General features: G+C 43.7%; 2 protein-coding genes across 2 annotated transcripts in view; one reads left to right on the top strand and one right to left on the bottom strand.

Annotated features, from left to right (window-relative positions):
- The window catches only part of grin3a (glutamate receptor, ionotropic, N-methyl-D-aspartate 3A), a 36,064-nt gene extending 26,313 nt beyond the window's left edge, over window positions 1–9,751 (top strand). Inside the window, exons 8-10 of the mRNA XM_084034476.1 lie at window positions 1,591–1,752; window positions 2,059–2,129; window positions 7,812–9,751. Coding sequence (XP_083890602.1) covers window positions 1,591–1,752; window positions 2,059–2,129; window positions 7,812–8,358 — 780 coding nt within the window. The 3' untranslated portion in view covers window positions 8,359–9,751. The remainder of the gene's footprint in view (window positions 1–1,590; window positions 1,753–2,058; window positions 2,130–7,811) is intronic.
- Window positions 9,752–11,526: 1,775 nt separating this feature from the next.
- plppr1 (phospholipid phosphatase related 1) overlaps window positions 11,527–23,577 on the bottom strand; it is a 35,677-nt gene continuing 23,626 nt past the window's right edge. Inside the window, exons 4-8 of the mRNA XM_084034482.1 lie at window positions 20,179–20,311; window positions 17,512–17,762; window positions 16,932–17,108; window positions 12,916–13,047; window positions 11,527–12,601 (exon numbers count right to left, since the gene is read on the bottom strand). Coding sequence (XP_083890608.1) covers window positions 12,569–12,601; window positions 12,916–13,047; window positions 16,932–17,108; window positions 17,512–17,762; window positions 20,179–20,311 — 726 coding nt within the window. The 3' untranslated portion in view covers window positions 11,527–12,568. The remainder of the gene's footprint in view (window positions 12,602–12,915; window positions 13,048–16,931; window positions 17,109–17,511; window positions 17,763–20,178; window positions 20,312–23,577) is intronic.

Genomic DNA, 23,577 nt, shown 5'->3' with positions numbered 1-23,577 from the left:
CCAAGGAAAGTCCCATAACTGCGGGGGAATGTTGGAGTGGGTTGATGCACAATAACTTACACGGCTTTTTTCACACCAGAGCTACGTATTAGATTCGATTAATGTCATGTATCCTCAGTAAGCCTGTCTTGCTGTTAAAGGATAATACCACTGTATTTTTTCCCCCTAAGATGAAAATGTCCTCCCCTCTGGCTGCTGTCTGAATTGCCTGACTTCCCAGGTGCCGTCAGCTCCCGACCCTCCATTACATTCCAGCTCGCCAAGTCACAACACTGCAATGACGGATTGAATCCATCATGTACATATATTATTTATTTTTTACCAGCATGACTTTATAATGCAATCATTGCAACCGCTGGCGTATCAGAAGCTGCTTCATCGACAGCAAAAAGAAAAAAGATTCATATGAGAACGTACATCTGCTGTTGCTGCATCCAGCACTTAATTAAGAAAAGTGTGATATCACACAACAGGAGATGCCGACTCACCGTACGTCTGAGAGGTTCTCCATCGCAACACATTTAGATTACAGCGAGTGCCAATTAAGATGTGAGGGGGGAAGAATTGTGATTGCTTCTCCCAGCGTGAGAAGATATGAGAGGGTTTTTTCTGAGGAGCAGGACGTAAAAATCTAACAGCGATTTAGACTTTTTTTTTTTTCCGGGAGAAGTAACTGAGGAGTGGTTATATCTCAGATCCCCGTTTCTCTTTGAAAAATATTCTACACAGGTTTGCTTTTCAACAGACCTGAGCAATGGTGTCTGAGAAACGTTTACAACAGCAGCTGCGGTGATTGTGGGGTAATAAAGTGAAGTTATGGGGGGGGGAACACATGATGTATTACATTTGGCAATGCGGCATTTCGTCTATGCGAGCTGTTTTTAATGGAATTTTGAAAAGAATGGGAGCCAATGACTCCTGGGAGGTCGGCCAAACTTGCTGTAATAGAGACATTATAGGATATATATACTTCTGACTTTGGTGAATACATCAACAGGTTCACACATTTCATGGGAAATAATGGCAAAGACAACTAATTACACTAATGTTACCTTAGTGTTAACTGGAGAAACAACTTTTGCTCAAACAGATCAAAAAGCCAGGGCCACGCCTGAATACTGAATACAGCATCTGCTCACTTTACTTCATTTGTTCTCAATTCATTTTTGTTTCACCATAAAAAAACACAAAGGCAGCAAATAGAAAAATAATAAAATAGGAAAACACAAGACACATACATGGGGAATTTCAAAATAAAGGGATTGATGAATTATTTTATATGTTTGTTATGTTATTGTTTTTCTTGTACCGTATGAATATAATTGACCCGCAGTCCAAATATGGTCACTTCCATTGACTGGTTGTAAAAAAAATGCTGATTTTGTTATTTTCCTCTAGGTTAGAAGTTATTCCACAAACCCAAATAAATGTGAACGTACTGTAAAAAATGAATCTACCACCATGCAGCACAATCTGAGGGAGTTTTTTTTCAATGTACTACTCCTCCATCAGAAGCATAGATATTATTATCCCTGATCTCCTTCTTCCTTCTTCTCCTCTCTCTCTCTCCGTAACCCCGTGAATCTCCAGACACTGCAGATGGGCATAAAGCATTTCTCCGGTCTATTCGTGATGCTCTGTGTGGGCGTGGCCTTATCTCTTGTGACCACAGTAGCCGAACACATCGTGTACAAGCTGGTGATCCCGAGGGTCAAGGAGCCGCGCTTCAAATACTGGCTGCACACAAGCCAGGTACCGAAGTCACGCACAAATACGCACATGCACGACACGGCGAAGCACTCTGGTCACGAGCTAACAGAAGCACATTACAATCATCAGAAGAGGTGTTTGGATCATCGAAGTGGTGAAAGTAGACATAGCAGAGTGTAAAAAATACTGCAAATATGTGTTGTCTGTACTTTTACTTTGACAGTATTTGTAGCTGTACTTATTAGTGGACTCCATGTCATGGTGTCATTCGTTTGTATTGAACAAAAACAGGGAAACAGGTGACATCGTTTACAGTACAGTAAAGTGAATCCGTTGCTTGTTTTCCAGAGATTACACCGAGCCCTCAACTCAGTCTTCACTGACGACAAACTGCCGACTGTCACCAAGCCGGAGAAGAGGTACTGTCATCGTCGTCGCAGGCTGGGCTCAGTACGATTTCAGTTCAATCTAATGAATCCATCACTGAAATATATTCATGCTTAATGTAATGGCTTTTTTTATTATTTTGCAAATTTGATTCGAGTTAAATCCCATCCCAAAGGGATTGAACTGAACATGAACTGAGCCTCATGTTGTAATCATTTACCACCCGTTCAGTACATTTTTTTTTTTTTTTAACTTGGGGCTCATTAAAACTGTTGTCACGCAAAGACACATCAGGACCCGGCTTGCCACTTATTTAGAGCAGCTCTTATTCAAGTAGTGCTGTTAGCTAATGTTTCCATCCAGTTGGTCCATCGAGATAAACAGTTGCCGTTTGCTAATTGACGTGGAGCGGCTGTGGCTCAGGGGGAGAGAGGGAGCGGGAGAGAGGGCCGTCCTTTAATCACCACTACGGCGGTTCGATCCCCAGCTCCTTCTTTTCTCTCCTGCATGTCGAAGTGTCCTTGAGCAAGACATCCTAAGCAAGATGGCTGACATGCAGAGGATGGATTTCATGTCGAGTCACGACCATTAAATGTAGTTTAAGTTTTTAAATCTCCAGACAGCCATTAAACCACTGCAGCAGAAAAGGTTTGACAAGTAATAGTATAATAGTCTCCGAACTGAATAGTTAACATACAAAGAAGAGCATTTGAACAATACTGTTGGTAAGGTAACTACATCACTTCAGCGTTGAGGCTGAGGCTGATATATGGTGTAGAAGTACTCTATAATGATGTATGTTTACGATGCTAAGCCATTCCAATAATAATTGTTGACAGATGCATATATTTACAGAACATATTTTAAGTCTGTGTTGGCATTTCTACATCACAATTTCGCCTCATAACATTGAATAAATAGGAAGATTTATATTTGCTTATTATAGGTTGTTTACATGTTAATGTGTCATTTTCGACCTATTTACGTAAAGCTTGGGATCAAATTATTTCGGGGACCCCCTGCAGTAACCCTGCGGACCCCCTGTTGAAGATCTCTGAACCGCTGGGTTTAACTAACATATCACATAAATGAGCCCACATTCACTCAGCTCTTCTAGCAGGAAGCAGATTCTCCAAAACTCAAACAGCCCAAATTATCAGGCCGCGTCTATAAGTGACATCAATTAACATCCACGTGGCAGACCCGTTTTTAATCAGAAACTAAGTGGAGCGGTCAGCCCGTTGGAAGCTAATCACCAGTCGGGGGAAATTGAGGAAATAATCTCACGCCGACATCACGGAGTATTGTTTGGCTCAGTGGGTGAGAGAGGCAGATTTAGTCAACCGTGAAAGCTTCTCTTTGGTCACTTTCGGTGTCTTTTTCAAATGTTGGACGGTCGCAATTTGCGAAGGGTTTATTGAACTAATCTGGACGGCACATTCTGACACCAATGCAGTGTGTGTCATGTAGCAATTTGACTCAGGCGCTTCCTTTTGGGGCGAGCGAAGCGGGGAAATGTATTGCTCCTTTTAAGGCCTCTAAGGGAAGATCAAAAACAAGCCTCAAGCAGTTTTGCTGAGCTAAAAGAGTTCCATTTCCTATTTCTCCGTTCTGATTCTCACCTCTCCTCGCTGAGAGGACGCTCAGGTGGAGCTCTGGAAGTGGGGATTAAACACATATCATAATTATGGAGCCATGTGAGGGACGCCTGCGGTAATGAGGAGAGATCGCCTGCTGCTGCGTGATCGGCCTCGTTCAATCAAGCTCTCCTGCAGGAGCCCGCGCTTCTCAAGAGTCCGACGTTATTACCGTCATATTGTGAGGTTACCGTAGAAACATTGTGGTTCAGTTGTGTTGTGCACTAAAGGATGACCTGCTCATTCATGTAGATGAGATGTATTTACACCTGTTTCACCGGCGTCGTATGAAGAAGGAGCATTATGCAAGGCCAATTGGAGCATATGGGTTAAAAAAAAATGGAATTGGCTTAAAACGACTACTTAGCATGGAAGCGTAGCGTCTTTCATTTCCTAACTAACCCTAACAAGTAGAAAGAGCCCAAAGGCAGCATAGAAGGGTCTGTCTGGGAGAATTAGGAGCAGCGTCTGCTCCGACCGCCAAGCGCTCTCCGATGTCCAATTAAGATCCTGTGATTCGCTATCAAAACGTAGTGCTAAGGTCATGCAGCTCTCAGAGAAAAAGCCCTTTAACCGGCACTAAAGCGAGATCATTTGTCACATCGAGTGGATCAAGTTACAGCTCCGTTGCCGTATAATCTCTTCGGTTGGTGGATCGGTCTGAAGTTTTGGAACCCCTATTCCAGCTGTGTTTCATTCACGAGATGCTAAACACAAAAGCGAGTCTGTGTTGACTGGAAGCGGTTTCCACTGTGCCTTTGATTCCTCACTTCTGTTCTGAGGGCACAAACAATTTCCCTCGAGAGTTCAATTTTCGGGCCACCAGAGCAACTCCGCGGTGTCGAAATAATTGGGCAGGGATTGTGCTTCCCTGTGTCAGTCCTTCTTTAGCGCACCAAAAAGTGTAATCACGACTTGTGGAAAGGTGCTGTTTACACCAAGAAACCCAACTTCCACATTAGCATGTCTCACCCTCCGCAGGGGAAGCTGCACAAAGCAGCTGGTGGGCATTCGATAACCCGCTCAAGGACGCCGGCGGGGGCGCCCGTCTCTCCGGCGCACCTGCGTCCTGCTCGTTTGAAGGACGGCCTCCCTGGTCACCGCGCTACAAGCTGACGGACATCTGCACTGACAGATGGGTCGGGAGCTGCTGATAAGTCGCGGAACATTCCGTTCTTCCTCCGCGGCGGGGAGAGCGGCTCCGAGGAAACTCAAGCTGTCCTCTTCGTGAGCTGCTCGGGTTGACGAGAGGCAGAGAGATATCTAGAAGTAGTTAGCAGCCTCGGGTTCTCTATCTGGTGGGTGAGCCCAACAACTCTACAGTGTGGCAAGGACATTTGTGAAACACGGATTATGAAGAAAATCTACATTCAGAATAGGGATGACCCTGCAGATGGATGTCGGAGGGGGTGGATATCTGTGATGTGGAGGAATCTGACAAGTGTAAATAATGTGGAGGAGGGATACGGAGCAGAGGGGTAGCTCATCCTCAGCAGCTGTGTAAACTAAATGATCCCTGTGTAAATGATGACAAGAATAGGCTGACTTGCAGTTGTGTGTGTGTACAGATAGGCTCCTGGTCTCATTGGATACAGAATGTAAAACTCGATTTGTTCTCACATCAACGCATTGATATTATCAGGTCAACACATTTTTATAAATGCTTGTATTATCAGGTCAACAAGTGTTGACAAGTGTTGACCTGATAATACAAACATTTATAAAAACTCAGCGAAACTTTTTCATACTCTCGCGTGAAACTCACGTCACGGCATCAGCTCGGTAAACACGGAAGTAGCGTCTACGCTGCGGTAGCGTTAGTTAGCGTTAGTAGCCGAGGATAAAAGCTATCAGGCAAGTGTTCTTTTAAATAAACTCCTGGTGTACTTACAAACTTTAAAATGCCTGGTTTTGTGAGTACAGACCCTATGTGTACTACTGCAGACGTTTGGTAACATTCCATGCATTATTAGTGGGGTAATTTACGAGATATACCCTCTGTACCATAGCGCTAGTACTAAGCCATTCGGCTGATAGCAGCTATCTTGACCAATGCTGACCATCGCTAAAAATGCTTCCGAGGGGGTATTTGGCTGGATGTCTTGGTGGAAATTACCTAGGGTGCATTTCACTCCGAACCATCACTTTAATGAGAGAACATACGGTATATGACTTAAAATATCTTCACTAATACCAATAAGTAATGCTTCTGAAGACGCTGACATCAGGGTGATTATCTCAATACTCACATCTAAAGGGATCTGATGATGTTAAACGCTTTGAAAAATGTTCTCTTTCATGGCAGCCATGATGTAAGCACAGGTACGATGCCTTCTTGTCAAAAAGAGGCATCTATCACCTTAAAATTAGATATTTTTTTTGTGTTCTAATATTCTGACGTCCCATCTTTCAGCTTAGGAGCTCTTTTGATGTCAGGAGTAGCTCAGTGGATCCTTCATGTCACTTCTTTGTGTTCATCAGTGGTGAAAACACCATCGATTCAGAGAGTTCTTCAGTTCGACTTCCTCTCTTCTCGACTTCGTAAATGAAACCACAGTTACTTCTCAGCTCACAGATCTGGTCCAAAAGATGTGAAAAAGTTTCTTTTTGAAAGAGTAAAACCAAATGTATAAGTCTCTGGTGGCTATTCTATAAATGACTACAGGAAACTAGAGGTGACAGGGAGTACCAGCTATATTATATTGCTGCTTTATATACTGGGTCGTGTTCTCATTTTCAGTGATAGTCACCTCAGGCGCTTTGAATAATGCTTGTGTGTTCATACTATATGTCAGTATACTATTTCATAACTCTACCATTTAAATCCATACTATAGCAAACTGTTTACTACTCTATTTTTATGAATAATTTCTCACCAAAACAAAGTTTATGTTCATAAAAAGTGTCTTACTCTTGTACCATAACGCCACGATTCAAACCCGAGAGTAAACTGTTTACTGCTCATTCTTATGAATATGTCTTCTTAAAATGCAACTTTACTTGATTTATTTGTTTTCATAAGAACTCAGGATGTGACTTATGACCATGTGTGGCATTTATGTCACCACAGACTCACCAACACCTCGTAATATTATTTTATTTAAGAATAAAAACCATGAAGTGGATTTTGTGGGATACATATTTCCATAATCACTGCATATTTGGAATCAGTTATCGAGACAAATGCTGGGTCTCCCTCCAGCAAAGCATTTCCTTGGTGAAGCATTAAAACAAGGACTCAGACTGGTATTTGGCCGCGTATAATCAATGTATTGCAGACTTTGTGGCTTTTTCCTATGAAATGCTGTCTTGATGTTGCAGGTGTTTGGTCTTGGTCTGGGCAATAAAAGGAATTGATAACAAGCTCAAGTATGGCAGGCTGTTTTTTTCTTTTAGTTTGAAGAGCTTTAAAGGTCCAATAAAAGAGCTTTGAGATTTAGGTTTTTGTCAGGTGATATATGTTTAAGCTTGGATATAACATGACATTAGTGATCGGATTGACACCTCAGACCTCCAACCCCCCATAGTGCTGCTGGTGCTCATTAGCTTAAAGACCAGGATGGACCTCAGGGTTGGATGGTGGACCTCAGGGTTCGATGGTGGACCTCAGGGTTGGATGGGAGAGGTTGGTGGGGTCAGTTCTTGTACGGAAGGACATTAATTGGACATGAATTTAATTTCTACCAGTGAGCATTTTACCAGTCATAATATTCATGTTTTTTGTCTTGAATATCTATCTCTATTAATTGCTATTCATTAGTGTATATTTGCATTATGTATGCCATGGTCACAATAACTGTAAAATGATGTAGCTCAACAAATACAGGATTTTAACCCATGAGACCACTGTTCGGGTCCTGGACTAAACAAAACGTTAACATTGACTTATTTTGTGACTCATTACGCTTTACTTGCTAAAATAGTATAGACTCACAGAAAACATCCGAGTCACTGGTCTTGCATCAGATTCAGTGTGGAATGATGGTGTGATGAGACACAATCTTCCACATTGGCATTCTTAGGAGAAAATCTAAACAGATTACCTGATGTTTCTGTATGTATCTGTCTTATCTCCAGGTGCAATGAGGGAAACAACCAGTCAGCATCTTGGAACCCTGCAGAGTCCTCTCACTGCAACAGGCGTCGGGTCCTTCCACAAGAGATGCAGAACGACCTGGAACACCCATCCTCCCTGGAGCTCCCTCCACCACCGCCCCCATCCCCCCTTCCTCATCCCCTTTCCCTGCCATTAGTGACCAACTCTAATGGGCGCTCCGACCTGTTGAGTCGTGGGTTGGGCCAGGTACTGGGGCCGGGGCAGGGAGGCTCTGGGCAAGGCATAACACGTTTGGGCGTGGGTGACTGCGGCCCCGGTCTGGGTGTGGGCCGGAACCCGCTGGTTCAGGAGCTCTCGGAACTGGAGGGTCAAATCCTCGTAATCAAGCAGCAGCTGCAGTCGGCTATGAGGAGGAAGCGGGAGCTGGAAAAGTACCAGTCAGAAAACCAGCAGGCAAACCAGACTGCACCCAGTCAGCCCTCTACGTACCAGTCCAACCAGTTTGTTCAGTATACCCAGTCCCAGCAGCAGACTAACCAACACACAAACACACTCCCGGAGTTCTGAAGCTTTTTCCTCCTTTTGTTCTCCCCAGAGAAACCTGGTTAGACATGGGACTAGTTTCTTAAACCTCCTGAATAGGGTTCTGGAACAGGATCCTTGTCTGAGTTTTGGAGTTGGAACTTTCACAGAATCTTCCGTTAGGCTCTGGAGTATCCCTGAATGGTGGACTGAAATGCTCTCTCTGGATCAGATCCTGCTCCTCAACACCAGTGGAACATTTCTGAACGCAAGATTCACTTCGAAGAAAGGCAATGGACAAAGACGACTGGACAAAGACGAACCGGGGTTCCTGAACCAAATGTGTTCTCACTCGCTTCTTTCCGTCACTGAAGAGCTGTGCAAGCCTGCCTCTTCTTAACATCCCCTCCCCCATTTTCTTCACCTCACTGAACCCTTCTTTCTTTTTTCCCCATCCCTGCTCTCCTCTACTCCTTCCTCACATACCTCTCGTCCCTTCCCTCTAAGCTCCTTCTCTCCAATGGTACAGATTTGCTCGCCATGATGATAAGCTTGATCATAGATATGAAGGCCGGTATTCAAGCTTAATGGGGATAATTCACCTGAGTCTATGATGAGACTCGTTGAGTGCAAACGACCTGGAGTTGAACCCGTCCTTAAGTCTTTAAGTTAAGGCTTTACAATCTTGTGCTGACACCTTGTATCTTCTAGGGGGGGGGGGAGTAAAGTAACACAGCTGCTGGTGATTGGTTGATTTTACCGTCAATGACCTAATGTTCTGGCCTTTGACCATTTGAAGGTCTTTTTTTTCTTGTGCGCCTTTTTAACCGTTGGTGGGGCAATTGTTGGGATACAACGATTCAGCATACCTTCTCTATATTCATCAAGAAATCCGGTCGGCGTCTCGTGGTGGATCACAGGACAAGATCTTATTTTAGGGATCACTGTACAATGTTGCGCTGCACTTCACTGATGCACTTCTCGTTCCTTCAAAGAAAGCTGCACCTACGAGTCATCAGTTAACTTGTCACGGTTTGACTTGTGGTCTGGGTGTCATTTGTCTTCACAATGGCTCCGGGGTTATAAACAATGGATGTGAAAGTAATACATCAAACGGTGATGAATCCAGGAGGCTTTGGCCTTCTCAGTCAGGGAACCCCACACCAAATCTTTTTACCCAGCTCCTCGAGATCACACCAGACGCAACGAAAACACAGAGCTACCATTCCGTTTTTTGGTACGAAGCCATGGTCGACTAGTAAACATCGACATGAACATAGACCACCAGTCGAACTCTGACATCTTATTTGAATACGATGATTCACAACTGAACACACTGAAAACAGTCCCTCCGTGACGAGACCTGTTTACTTGCATCTTCTGTTTGCGTTTGGATGTGTTCTATTATTAAAAACTTACCTCTCTTCTTTGCACTTAATTTAATTGAAGCATTTTTTTTTCTGACTATCATATACATCGGTACATATTTCCCAGTGCGTATTAGAATGCAGAGTATAGGACCTGTTTCAATGGACTATTATACCATTTTCTTCAAGGACCTAAGCTTTGTGAACAATGGCTGCCATCCAGTGCACCCCAATCAAACTGTACATTCAGGATGTATCTGCTGGTATATATATATGGCCATTAAGATTCACCTGCAGATGCTCTTTTCATCCCCTCTAAATTGTTTCCATTATGGCTGGAACAAAAAAACACACCCTGCAGCTACATACATAACCACGGAGCTTTGCTTCCCACCTTGAAATGATATGTGGCGATATTCTTCACTCATATAGCTAGGGCACAGCAACTTGGGCAGGAAGGCGTACTCAGAATAGCCATGGATGACATTTTAAAAACACACAACATGGTCAAATACTGCCACACACACACACACACACACACACACACACACACACACAAACCGTCCCTATCTATTTAGCCAGTGTGTCTGCAGGGTAAGCGCAGGCTGTCACAGCTGAAATGAATACCTGACGGAGCAAAAGAGCAAGTGCATTGGCTGAGCCGTCAGCTTTCTTTGAGCCTGTGTGTGTGTGTGTGTGTGTGTGTGTGTGTGTGTGTGTGTGTGTGTGTGTGTGTGTCTGCCTTGCTTAGCGGTGACAAAAACACCACTGATGTCGCCGTGGTCGTAACAGGATGAATCAACAAGAAATCCTCAATAAGATCCTGGTGGTGTGCGGTGAAGAGGAAAGGACTGCCTGACGGGATGTGACACTTGGGGGGGGGGGGGGGCAAGGGTCGTATTCACATTTACTTTTGAGGGGGCCTGACTACATAAAAGGTTTAATCACACTTTTCTCCTTTACTTGTTCTCAGAGGCAATAACTTGAGGCATCAAGGCTTCTCCTTTCAAAATTGTGCACATTAGTGATTCAAATAAATGTCAGCTTTTTTTGGGTCCAAGAACAACCCTGAAGGTGTTCTAGTCCTCCCAGAAACTTTCCATTATCGTAAACTTATCACATTATGCTTGAGTACATATTTGAACATTTAAAGCACATTTTCTTTTTTTCCCCCTGAACTGAGCCTCCCAGGAAGCATCTCGATTATATACCACCCAGGGCACCCTCTACATGTACCAATCCTATGTATATTCATCCTATGAATATTTCCTGTTCCCCATTCACTCCAATTAAATTCAGAGTTAATAAACCATGTCTATGTGCACATTTAAGCCCGCAGAAAAACTAATATGCAGTCACTTTTATAGTGTCTCAAATGTCTTTAGCCACATTTTATTTTTTTATGATAAGAAGAAAGGAAGTCGCCACGTTCATTCCAGCCGTCTGACACATAATGAAAAAGACACAACACGTCGTTGCTACTGACTATTTAATTTGTGGGCAAACGAAGAAAAAAAAATATATAAGTAGCATTTCAAATGAAACACTTTTTTTTTTGTTCTCAAAGTAAAAAACGTTCATAATCACAATGGTAATGAGCATAATTGAAATCATGAATATCTATATAAAAACATCTCGACCTCTCTCTTCATGCTGGGCGTATCGTCCGCTGGGAAATGGAGTCACAACATTGCATCACAGTCCACTGGTGGGTCGGGGAGGGGTGCCTCGAGGAGGAAAAGTGAAGCAGGAGTCATTAGACTGGTTTTCCATTAAAAAGACGATGCGGGCCTTAAGTAAGTTTCACTCCAAAGAGCGTTTCTCTTTTTTGTCTCCCCCCCCTCCCCTCTTTTTTCTATGTATTTAATGAGGATGTCTTCTACTGGGATTTCAGGTTGGATTTAATTGTACAGCCATACCAGTGAAATCTTCAGGTAGATCTAGCACAGACTAGCCCCGCCGGACCTCGCCGTAGACAAAAAATCCTATTAACATCACAGTGACTCAGGAAATTGGGGTGAAACACACTCATAGCGAGAACGCATTCCGTTTTCACTGCGGCCGATAACGCGGCGCCGCGAGTGCTAGCCCCCCATTTTTCTGACTCGGATGGATGTCACTGACTCATCCTTGTCTTTTCCCCCAAAGAGCAGAGGGGCTCATTCTCCAAAACACCTAAACTGATACCAAAACATATCCAGGTTTACACAGCAGGCAAACAGGTCCAAATGGATCATAATAGTCATACAGATTGACAAAAAATCTTTACAAAATGTGACCTGACACGGTCAGTTAATGTACAGAGAGAGATAATAAAAAGAAGGATTCTGTCTTTTTTTCCTGTACAAATGACAAACATCACAGAACGACAACATCAATATGTTTTTCCATAGCAGATTTTTTCAGACTGAGGGGGGATAGATGCGGTGATCGACGAGGCAAGTCACCTGACGGGATGTGATGTAAAACAGAGTGAGTCAGCTGACAGGAAGTGCGCAGGTTTTACACCATCAGGATAGGCTACAGCACTCGCTCATACAAAATGTACAAAACACCGTCCTCTAACTACAAACAGTGCACCTTGGAGGGGAAAAACGGCCCATGTTTCAAATGGTTTCCAACGTGTGGGGGAAAAAACAATCTGTGCTTAAGTTTGCCTCGTGATATCTTTTTGCCTCTGATGCAGGTTGGATTGAGCGCAGCCCAATTAGATAGACAGCCATCGGAAACATGGTGTATTTTGTCCCCCGGGTGAATTAAACAGATATATCAGCAGTGTGGTTGTTTTTTTTTTTTGTTAAGCATTCAGAGCCACGTGGCATGCGTCCTCGTCATTGTGTCTGGAAGTGCTGTGGAGACGCAAACGTGACCCGGTGCTGCCCCCTTAGTCATGTGACCTCCGTCATCGATGCTGAGTGGTTCTGAAAACGGACGTGGGGGGGGGGGGGGGGGGGGGGAATGATTGACGGAGAAGAGAATGAAGGCAGACAGGAGAGGGAAGGGAGTGCGGGAATGAAGAGGTAGATGTCAACCAAATATGTGACGAACCCTTTCTCTGTGGGAATTCTGCAGAAAATGACTAATCGAAGCAAGACATGCAAGTAAATGACAACAAATTACAGCGGACTGAATTTTGAAGGCTCACATTATGCTCTCAATCTTCAGAGAGCTCTGACAATTAATTGGAAAACAAAATGTGCACCATGGAGATTAGATTTTAAGTGTTTTCAGGTACCTGTGCACTGAGGGTCTCCAGAGGGCTCTCTACACGGGGGAACGTCATCAGAGGAAGACCACGGTAGTCTTCGGTTTTCTGTTTGGCTGCTGCACTCTGGATGCCTTTGAAGTTGTTCACAACACATATACCCTGTAAGGTATGAGGCGGTTCAACATTAATAGTGAGGCAGGTTCATAATGACTCAGGCTGACGGGGAACTGGAACATCAAAGATTCATTGTTAGAATGGGGAAAGTTAGCTTCAGCGTGGGTATTCCAGCGTTGTGACTGGTAGGGGGATTTTTCTACCAAAACTGAGGGTTATTAAGGTCATTTGACAAAGTTTTCATTTAATCTAAGCTAAATTATTTAAGGGTCTACAGCCATGCACTAATGTCAATGTCAGCATGCTAACAAAGACATGCTAACATGTGAGTTTGCAGAAATAAAGTACAGCCGAGGCTCACGTCATTCCTTTTTGCAGGTATTGGGTCATGAACCAAATAATTGGGTAAATAGAAGAAAAAAGAACACCTGATAGTGGCATGAGATGAAAAGGTTACCAAATTAATTAATGTGTGCCAATTTCCATGGGAAGTTTTGAGTCAGGGGATCACCAAAGTCCTTAACCACTCTGAATGTCTGCACAAAAATCCACTTGCCAGTCCATCAAATAGTTGCTGAGATATTTCAGTTTGGATGAAAGTGGACCGACAGACTGATATCGCCATGTGCCAAATAATGTTAACAGCTGCACTGCAGGCTGCTGAAGAATTTTACCAGTCTCTAATCTGATCCCTCGAGGGAAATTTGAACTTTACATTTCCAGACAAAGTGGCGATATTCAACAGCAGCAAACCTGCTCTCTGCAGATACAACTGAATGTAGCACGAGAGTCGTGAAAAAGAGTGTCACTCAATATCTATATTAAAACAACATTACTTTAAATCAGACCGCCTGCCAACCCGACTGTCACTGTGATAGTCGGCCCCAATTAAAAAGAATTAACAGCACCCATGAGTGTTTTTGGAGAGATGCGACCATATTTTGTAGCCTCTGAACAACTATCACTCTAATGTTAATTTTATTTGGGTGTAAACCCTCAATTAAAGATCTCATGAGTGATTTAATGCAGTCACAGGGGGATGCTCTTTCATCTCAGTTCAACTTGGTGGAATGGCAGCGCGCCCAGCAGGCAGCGAGTTGACGCTTTGTTTCTTCATTTATATATCTGGTCAATTCTTCTACAGTTACTTGTAATTCCTGTATTTCTTTTTTAGTCTTGGTTCTTTTAACGGTTGAGATACCACCAAGGTTGCTGTAATGTTCTCCTTGGCAGACTGGTTAATTAGTGGAGGCAGCCCGAGGGGGACTCCGTCTTTAGTCTAACCAGGCCCTCAGGCAGCGGGGAGAGAGAAAATGAAGTGGGGAGGATGCTCAAGGTTTCAGTTAATGGACACAGCTTCTCTAGGGCTCCCAGACCAGGCAAATAAATCACAGCTGCTGAGCAATAAGGGCCTGTCCACATAGAGACGGTTTTTGTGTGTAAACGCAGAAGTCTTGCACGTTTGGTCCGACCGTCTAAATGGATCCGGACTTTTTGGTGCCTGTAAACGCACGTTTTTGAGACCAGGTCCCAGGGTGAAAAAGTCAAAAACGCCGTCTACAGCAAGTACACACACAATGATGTCATCGCCCCACCTCGCAACCCTATAGCCTTTGACCTCTTAACCCCGCGACGTCTCATAGCAACAGCAATGGCGGACTACATGCTTGTGATCGTGCTGAAGCAGATATTCAGGTTTGGACCGTTCGCTCGCCATCTTCGTGTTGTTCTTGTTGTGTTCGGTTTCTGGTGGATTAGGACGCAGACGCCAAAAACCGGGGGAAAAAGGATAGTTTTGGTACGTGTGGACTCAGGATGACAAACATGTGAATTCTTTACAAAAATATCTGTCACAGTTGATGAATCACAACCCTAAATCATGGGCAAGTGAAGAGTGGCGGTTCTTAAATACTCTTAGATGAGACATATTTAAGCTACGCCCACCTGCTTGTTTCAAGCACATTTCAATTTCTGATTTTTACTTTTTAAGTGCAGCTCAGACCGAGGAAGACTGCCATCTATTGTCTCAGGTGTGCCTCTACTTTGTCTTGTATCGAGTGGACGTCCCCGTCTCCGGCATCAACCCGGAGCTCAACGACCAAGTGCTTAACACTGATCCCTCAATCTGCTGGCGGAGGACAAATCTCTCGTAACACCAAAGGCAGCTGAAACCATTCGGATCTCCTCGCTGTCAGCGCTGATAGCGAGGGGGATTTGAGCTACACCTGATTTCTACTCCCTTTGTATCTATTCATTTCCCTCAGGATGGCGGTCCATCATATTGCCTCAGTTTTTAGAAGACAAGACCTTGATAAGCTTCATCAGCACCATTACATCAACGTGCAGTTTTCCTGTAATAAGCAGGGAAAAGAGCCGGTTCAAAAACCGCTGAGGTGACTTATTCGTGTCCGTTTTTCCCTTGAGATCACTGACTCAATGTGTGTCAATTTTTATAGATCAACCATTGGAAGGGGATTCATGAAAGAGTGAGGGGCTGCTCGTCCTCCTCCTCATGGTCCAAGGACAAAGACGAGAGCAGGTATAATTGTGTCCACCATTCATCATCTGAGCATCTTCTAATTTGCTCTCATGTGCTCATCTTTGGGAAATCCTGCAGCATTTGAACCCCCCTCACCAAAATCTAAATCTACATCTGTTTCCTGATTAACACTCATGACCTGTTTGATTGCCACGCCCTCATCAGCTTCACCTGTCCCTCATTAGTCTGCACCCTCGTTAGTCCCTCACTATTTATACCAGCTCAGTTCCTTTCACGTCTGTTTGTTTGCTGTAATGGGTTTTGGGTTGAAGGCTTCTAAGCTTCGGCAATCCCCTGACGTTTCCCTTAATGTCACCAGCAGGTCAATGCTTTCACTTATCCAGTGAAAGATCCTCTTTTGTGCCAACACAACATGTTGTACAGACATTCATGTTCCCAGACAATCCTAACGACTTGGTGTGCCCACCGAGAGGGCGATGTCTGTGGTTTTGATCCAAATCTAAAAGGAAGACTGCTGTGTACTTTGATGTCCCCCTCAGATTGAACTGAAATAATCCCTTCACTCTTTATCTATTGCATCAGCAGGACAACATTGTATTTGTGTGATTATTCCACGCTGCTTCCTGTTTTGAGACTTGGGGCCCAGCGGCAGCTTCTAACATTGTTAAATGAATCTTTATTTTTGTTTTGTGGGGAATTTACCGTCACCTTCCTTTCAACTCGACGGGCTTTCCGCTTCAAGACAAAAAAACAACTTGAGGGTTTCCGCTGTAATCATTAGCCAGCATTAAACATCCAGCTGCAAATGTGATGCTGACAAGTAGTTTTCATTTTCAGCGGAAGTTGGTTGGTTGTTTGACAACTTGATGTTATATTGTAGACGGCGGGACAGTGAAACCACTCCCATTCCTCATCGAGCTCTTTGAAAACGAGAGTAACTGCTGCGATATCAACAGAAATCCAGTATTTACTCTTGTTTCTTCCTCTCTCCTCTTCCTCCCCAGTCAACCACTACATCCTTCCTCTTTTCTCTCTCTAACTCACCTGCATCTGAACCTCCCTTAAGCTCTTTACAAGCGTCACATCCTCTATCACCTCTGCAGTTAACGTTTACATACTATATTGCCTCTCCAAACACGTATTAATGCCACTATGGATCAATATAAATGATGACTAAGAAAATATGCTGTGTGAAAGAATTAAAAATGGCACCAAAACCATGTTATAGGCTTTTGGTGAAGGCTGTAGCCTGAATTATCATTTAATTATTGGTCTGGGTTGCTTCCAAAATGAAGCTGAGAATTATTATTATAATTTGAAAATAAGTCATGACCAGAATCCATCTCAGAATAATTATCTCCTTGTCACTCTTCTCTTCTAATCCCCGCACTTCTCCCCACCAAACATTTCACTCTTCCCTTGACCTCACCAGAAACAGAGCCACGGCTGATCCCAGTATAAAACCAGCCACTACGTCCGAGCAGTGGTTCCGGTACTCCGACACTCTGTTGAGGCCGGTGAGGAAGGCTGAGCAGAGCGTGCCCAGACAGAGCACAGGCTTGGCCAGGCGGCTGGACTTGGTCTTGATAGTGCTGGTGATGTACATCTGGAAAAGGAAGACAGAAGGCAGATTAAATCAGACCCGAATTACTCAACCTTAACCCTGCAGAGCAACTGGAGGTCTTCCCACAGAAAAACATGAATATTTTACCATTTCATGAGAGCACAAAGGCTCTGTTACTGTTAAAGATGTCAAAAACTTACATCATAAGAGTGAAATACCTCTCCAAACAAAGATAGAGAATAAAAGATTACAGGATTAACCTAATAGAGGAACATCTAACTGGGAGTCAAAGTTCTGAGAAGACTGTCAGTATTTAAAAGCACACAGTCTTCCAGCACTTCTTCAACTTTTACCAACCCCACGTACCAGAATCAAATAACAAAATAATATAAGTTGAGAGCCTCTCTGTCTGAAATCTATTCGACTTAGTTTGGGTTCTCCTCACCGTCAGGTAGACGGCCGAGTAAACGCTCAGCGACGCGTCCTTCGACGGGAACGACCGGCGAGCGTTCTCCAGGACAACGGGGTTCCCGGTGCAGATGTTGCCGTTGACGATGAACTGGTGATTAAAGCGGCACTCGGTGCCGGTGTAGTTGGGCTTGCAGACGGACAGGAAGTAGGGCGAGAGTCCCCCCGTCACCACCTGGCCCGCGTTGACGAAGATGTCCGTGGCGAACAGGCCGAAGGCAAACACACCTGGGGGCGAGGACACGATACGCAATGAAGAATTCTAACACCTATAAAAAAAAACACAGCAATCCCCGCCTTGCAGCACCTTCTATCCGAGGCTCAATGTGCCTGTGAATACTGTGACTATATGACTCCGTACTGTCATTAGGCAGAGCTGAACCCCACAATATCTAATGTTAATCACATTTGGTGGAAGAAAATGTTGGAATCAAGTGAGGTTAATATGGATGAAAGAAGAGTGGACGACTGGCGAGCGTAATATAAACAGTAAAAAAAAGAAAGCCAGCATCTAATATGAATGATTGCACTGACACTTTCAGGCCACCAACCCTGACCAATGTCTGCGTCTGCATTCCTTTTGCTGTGAAATATGACTGCTGATTATCTGGCCTGCTTAGCCATGAAATTACTCTGCTTTGTATTCTCACCCGGGGGTGGGGGTGGGGGTGGGGAGGAACGAGCGGGGGGGTTCTTTGGTTGCCAGTGAGGGGTACAGGGACACGATTGTGTGAAGGGCATCATTGAGGGAAAATGGAGAACGGGACTTAGGGTGAGAGGAGCGGAGATGGGGGGGCAAAGAGAGTGGAAAAACGAAAAGCCCCAGTGAGTCCACACATTTTCATAGATTGTTCCAGAGCAGATGTATAAATCATGCAAATTCCCTAATGAATCTGAGTGTTTTTATACATTGATTTTATTTGAAAATGAACAATACAGTTCAGATTACCTACGCCAGTAACCACGACCTCATTTATTGCAACGGATAGCAATAAATCTGTCACTTTGCCCGGTGCTACATACGTGTTTGATTTGTTAACTTTAAAGGTTGTAGTTGGAGCTCTTTTAGAGGAGTGTGGTTACCTGTAATTGTGGTGTAAAGTTAACCCTATTATAAGAAACTACTTTGTGTTGCGTACGAAACAACAGGTTTGATAAAGATGTTTTAATTTCACTTTGTTTTCAGTGGCTAATGCAGTTTTAGAGAAGCTGCAGTAAAATGCATCACGGTTGGAGTTGATCCCAATTGGCTCCCTTCGCTGAAGAATTACTGAAATCCACTCAGTCGGGCCAGTTCGCTGTATTTAAAGTGAAACGCCACGAGCAGCGCGTTTACCTTCCCCATATAAAATCACAGCGGATGGTTCTAACCACATGACGTGTATCGCCAGTTACAAACGAAGCCACAGTCATGCCGGTTCGATGAAGGTTAGATGAACTCTAAATTGCCAGCAGGTGTGAATGCGAGTGTAAAGGTTTGTCTGTCTGGATGTCAGTCGTGTGATGGATTGACTGGCGACCTCTCCAGAATGGACCCCGTCTCTGCCAATATGAGCTGGGATCGGCTCCAGCAACCCGCTCCCTTCTAAGGATACGCGGCTACAAATAATGGACAAATGGATGGATGGACAGTCAGGTATCATTTCAATGTGCATGTTTTTCCCCTATAAACGTGTGATGTCCTCTTTAGTTTTTTGCTGATCTATCTGGAACATTAACCTCTTAAGCCCTGGCCATATTTTCAGAACAAAAGGCAGAAAAAGACATACCCAAAGTAAATGAAGAATTACTCCACTATAAAAACGTTCGTATGCATGTTCTTGGTGTCCTTGGACATTAGGGACTTCAGAGAATGTATTCCCAGTGTAAGAGATGTCTGCCACTAATGCCTATGAGTAAAATGGAATAAACCATAGAAGGCTTGGTCTCATTCAATTCAGGTGCTCCTCCCCTTTCAGAGGACTACAAACATGGTCGCACCACATTGTGTTCTACGATGATGCAAGGCATTTATGTCCTCGGATCACACTTTTTAAATGTCGCTGGTTTCACACCAACAAGGTTTAAAATCATCTCTAAATACTAACGTTTTCACTAAAATGCACGTCCGACTTTCTTTTGTGACCATTAGAGTATAAACTTTGATCAACGATTGGAAGTAAACACCGTTGTCCTGTCTTACTACTTTATTTTACTGTCTTTATTACTGTCAGGTCTTTTCGGCCGGGAGTAAGCATATTCTACAGGAAGCCCAAAGAGCAAAGATGAACATGAAAATGAGCATGAAAGTTCCCACCAAAATCCTCAAACTCTGATTCTTCAGGGTTACTCTTCAAACTGCTGGCTTTTTTTCCCATGGAGCTCCCGTTGCAGGTACATGACAGCACTCGCAGTCAAATGTCAGCTGAGCCATGATATACAGCATGTTGCTTCCTGGTGAAAAGGTCATTGAAACAATCCCGAGGTTACAGCTGCCTGGTTTATTGAGCTACAAGCCTTAAATAAGGTGTGCATTTATGCTCTGTGGACCAACGCAGCAGATACAGTGACATTGAGAAGCCCACCTGAACGGACATGTACACATCCGCCAGGCAGTGAAGGAGCTGAGTGCAGTTTGGGTTATTGGGCATGAAAGCTGTCTTACCTACGAAGCGTATGATGCGGCGGATGAGGGGGTTGAGGTAACAACAGTCTCCCGTCACGATGGTTTTCTCCTGGGCCAGGAGAGCTTCCCTCGTCGACTTCATCACGTACATGGAGACCTCTCCGATGAAAATCTGCACACGGAGGCAGAAAGTGCAAGGGAGCGACACGGAAGCAGAAAGAAACGGACAAAGACGAAAACATGAAGGTTTTTTTTTGGAATGCCATTAAAGGGCGGGGGGACATTATGCTCCTGTCTAGCCTGCGTACATCAACCACGGTGTCTTAATGCGGCCTTTCTCCGGGGCCCATTACCGTGTGGACCTTACATCAGGTCTAATGGAAAAAGAGCTGCTGGACAGACCAAATGAAACTCAGTGGCATCTGTCTCGGGTTGTGCAGCGTGCTACAAAAAAACTATGTGTAGGCTGTGTGTTCAGAGAAGAGTTTCCTTTGAGCCCGAGGACAGGTAACAAAGCTCCCGTGTTTTGTTTTCCTCCATCCATTGTGAATGCTTCAACATGTTTCCGGTGAACGCAACTCTAGTCTATTTGTGTCTTTGTGGCTACGAGCAGCGTAGTGATGTTGCAAACCCCCCCCCCCCCCAAAAAACAGAAGAAGAAAGAGGGACTGACAGCAGTCACATAAAAAGGAGATGATGTTTTTAAGCTCTGCATTGGTTTCAGTTCTGTCTGGATCTTTCAGCGTGAAGGAGGCTGAATTAAAATTCTCAATGGCGATGACTGACGTAAAGCATGCAAAAACCAAAGGAAAGTCTCATGAATGCATCATGACGGGAGAATCCATCTTCTGATGCATATTGACCCAGAAACATCCAACTTCAAGGGCAAATAATGCCTTTATATTCAGACAGTGACTGTAAAGGCAGCTTTGTAATGTCTGAGCTGTGATCGTGACAAATCAAGATACACGATTGCAGCCCAGGTGAATAAGGTCAATCTTTAATCAATATAACACCCTGAAACTTCCACAGATGATCGCTTATATTAAGACAATATTACAATTTAAAGTTTTACGTTTAAATATGCAAATGAGGCATTCACTTATGCTAACTTTTGGTGAATTTAAGAGAAAGCTACAGATGCAAATAGACAAATTGAAACACTTTAATTTTCTTTCCACTAGTCTGAAAGATGTTATCAATATCAGTTAATTTCCATTCTGCTGAAATGCTGAGAGGTGTTTCCCCGATACTTTTCAGAAAACGATGGCTTTAACATTCCTAAGCAGCTATTAATTGCCTTGAAGTATTTGTCTCACTAGAGTCTGCCTCAGCGTTGAAAAGGTTACCTACCACTGACTGATTTCTAACCTCCAACTCTCCTTCAATAAAAAAGTGCCATGAAAACTCATCTGAACACAACGATCTCCAAATGTAAAAAAAACAACAACAACAAAAAAATACAGAAAACGACAACTTGGCATTCAACTGAAACTGTGTGCTGTCAAACTGAAAAGGTTAAAAAATCTAATTCTCGGGAGCAATTTACCTGAATTGAAACGAAAAGAAGCGACTTCTGGTTCATCAGCTCTCTTAATTAATAAGACTGACCCATCCAGAGAGAGTAACTTATGGGAGCGTGTGATTTTATGGCAGCTCGGGTCACCAATACCCTTGAAAGTCCATAAAATGCAGTACCTGTGACATTCCAGTGACTGCCCATAGTATTTAGTTATGCCTTTTTTTGTATGCATAACTTTCACCCTGTTCACATTTTTATCAGCCCACGTATTAAAAGTGACAACTGCCCCCTGTGGAAAGCCATAAATGATGCATGGTGCCGCTCCTTCCATCATACTGACTGCCAACAAGTCTTGAAAAATAGTCGAGCATGAAGCAGCAGAAAACCTGCCTCCATATTTGCAATAAGCAGTAAATTCTGGATGATAATCTTTGACAAATTTAAAAAGAAAAGAACGGAGTAGCTGCCTTCAAAAGGATCAAAACAACCAGTCAAAAAGAACATTTAGCAGCTAAAGAGCTGGTTGTATCTGGAGAGCATGAATAACTGAAATGAGAGTGAATATTAGACACATGACTCCAAATGAACGCTGATGTCTGCTGGAAGTATAAAATAGGCAACTGTTTGCTCACATTCACACTAACGCGTCCGCTTTATAAGGTGATAATATGTAAAGTTGTTGCGTTTATAGCCTTTAATGCTTCCCCAAAGTGAAGAAGAAAATCACTTAATGCTCCTTTAATGTCTTCTTAATGAGACAATTATTTCCAGTATTGCCACCAAGACGCACATAAAGGTGGAATTAGCCATCAAGGACCTTCATCGGTAGGTAAAGATGCACTTCAACTCAGTCCTCTAACATCTCTACACCTCTGCTATGGAGACTTCACGGTGGTGACAGCTCCTTCCCATTAATTCAGCCACTTGGCCTCCGTCGTCACTTGACAGACGAGAACAACATCGCGTTTCCATCGCGTTGAGGGTGAAGGATCGCCTTTTATGATGCCTGCCCTTTTGATGAACAGCTTTATAGTCCGTTGCATTAAAACGACCCATCTAACCTCCACAGCCTCCCATTGGTTCAGCCATGTGGAACGTCCTGAGTAGATTACTGCCTCCTAATTGGCCAACATCCCAGCCCTGTCATCACTGCTTCTGATTGGCTGCCTCTCTGGTTTATGACACACGTGGCGGCAGGATGTACGGCACAACTTCAGCACCTGACGCAGCGCTCGCAAAGGGCACGATTTAGGATGGATAAAGAGACTTAAGGTAACATACCACACACCAGAGAGAGAGAGAGGAAGGAGGTGGATATATGGGACATGACCAGCAGGGTTAAACAAAAGTTGAAGAGCTGACGCAGCACTGAGGAGGGGTGTGTGATCAGGGCCAAGCAGGATAAAGATGCTTCTCATTAGGATTTAATGACTTTTGCTGAGAATGAACGGAAATGAAAATAACTTGTGCAACCATAAGAGACAAAAGAATATGGCAACATTGATGTATTCAAAACAAGGATTGCTGTGTTAAGACGTTAACTGAAGTTGTTGGTCACATATTCCAGTAAACCTATAATTATATATTCTTTTTCACACAGGTTTTAACCATTTTTTCATCCTGTTGTATTAGGTGTGTGTGTGCGTGCATGGCTTTCTTATCTGTCTATCTTTGTGAGGACCAATTAGAGTTTTAGACCTGAGCGAGGACACTTTTAAGGCGGTCCTCACATTGTCAAAGGCCTGTTTGAAGGTGTGTGTGTGTGTGTGTGTGTGTGTGTGCTATATAACACTGTAGAGTGCTGATGCATCTGCACACCAGTCAGCTACAGGGAGGGAACGCATGCTAGAGAATGTCAATTCAACCTGGTTTCCAAACTGGGTGTTTGGAAACCAGGTGGGAACAAAGAACAAAGT

This window comes from Eutrigla gurnardus (assembly GCF_963514095.1).
Source record: "Eutrigla gurnardus genome assembly, chromosome: 19".
Lineage (NCBI taxonomy): Eukaryota > Metazoa > Chordata > Actinopteri > Perciformes > Triglidae > Eutrigla > Eutrigla gurnardus.
This window is presented reverse-complemented; position numbering and strand designations above follow the sequence as displayed.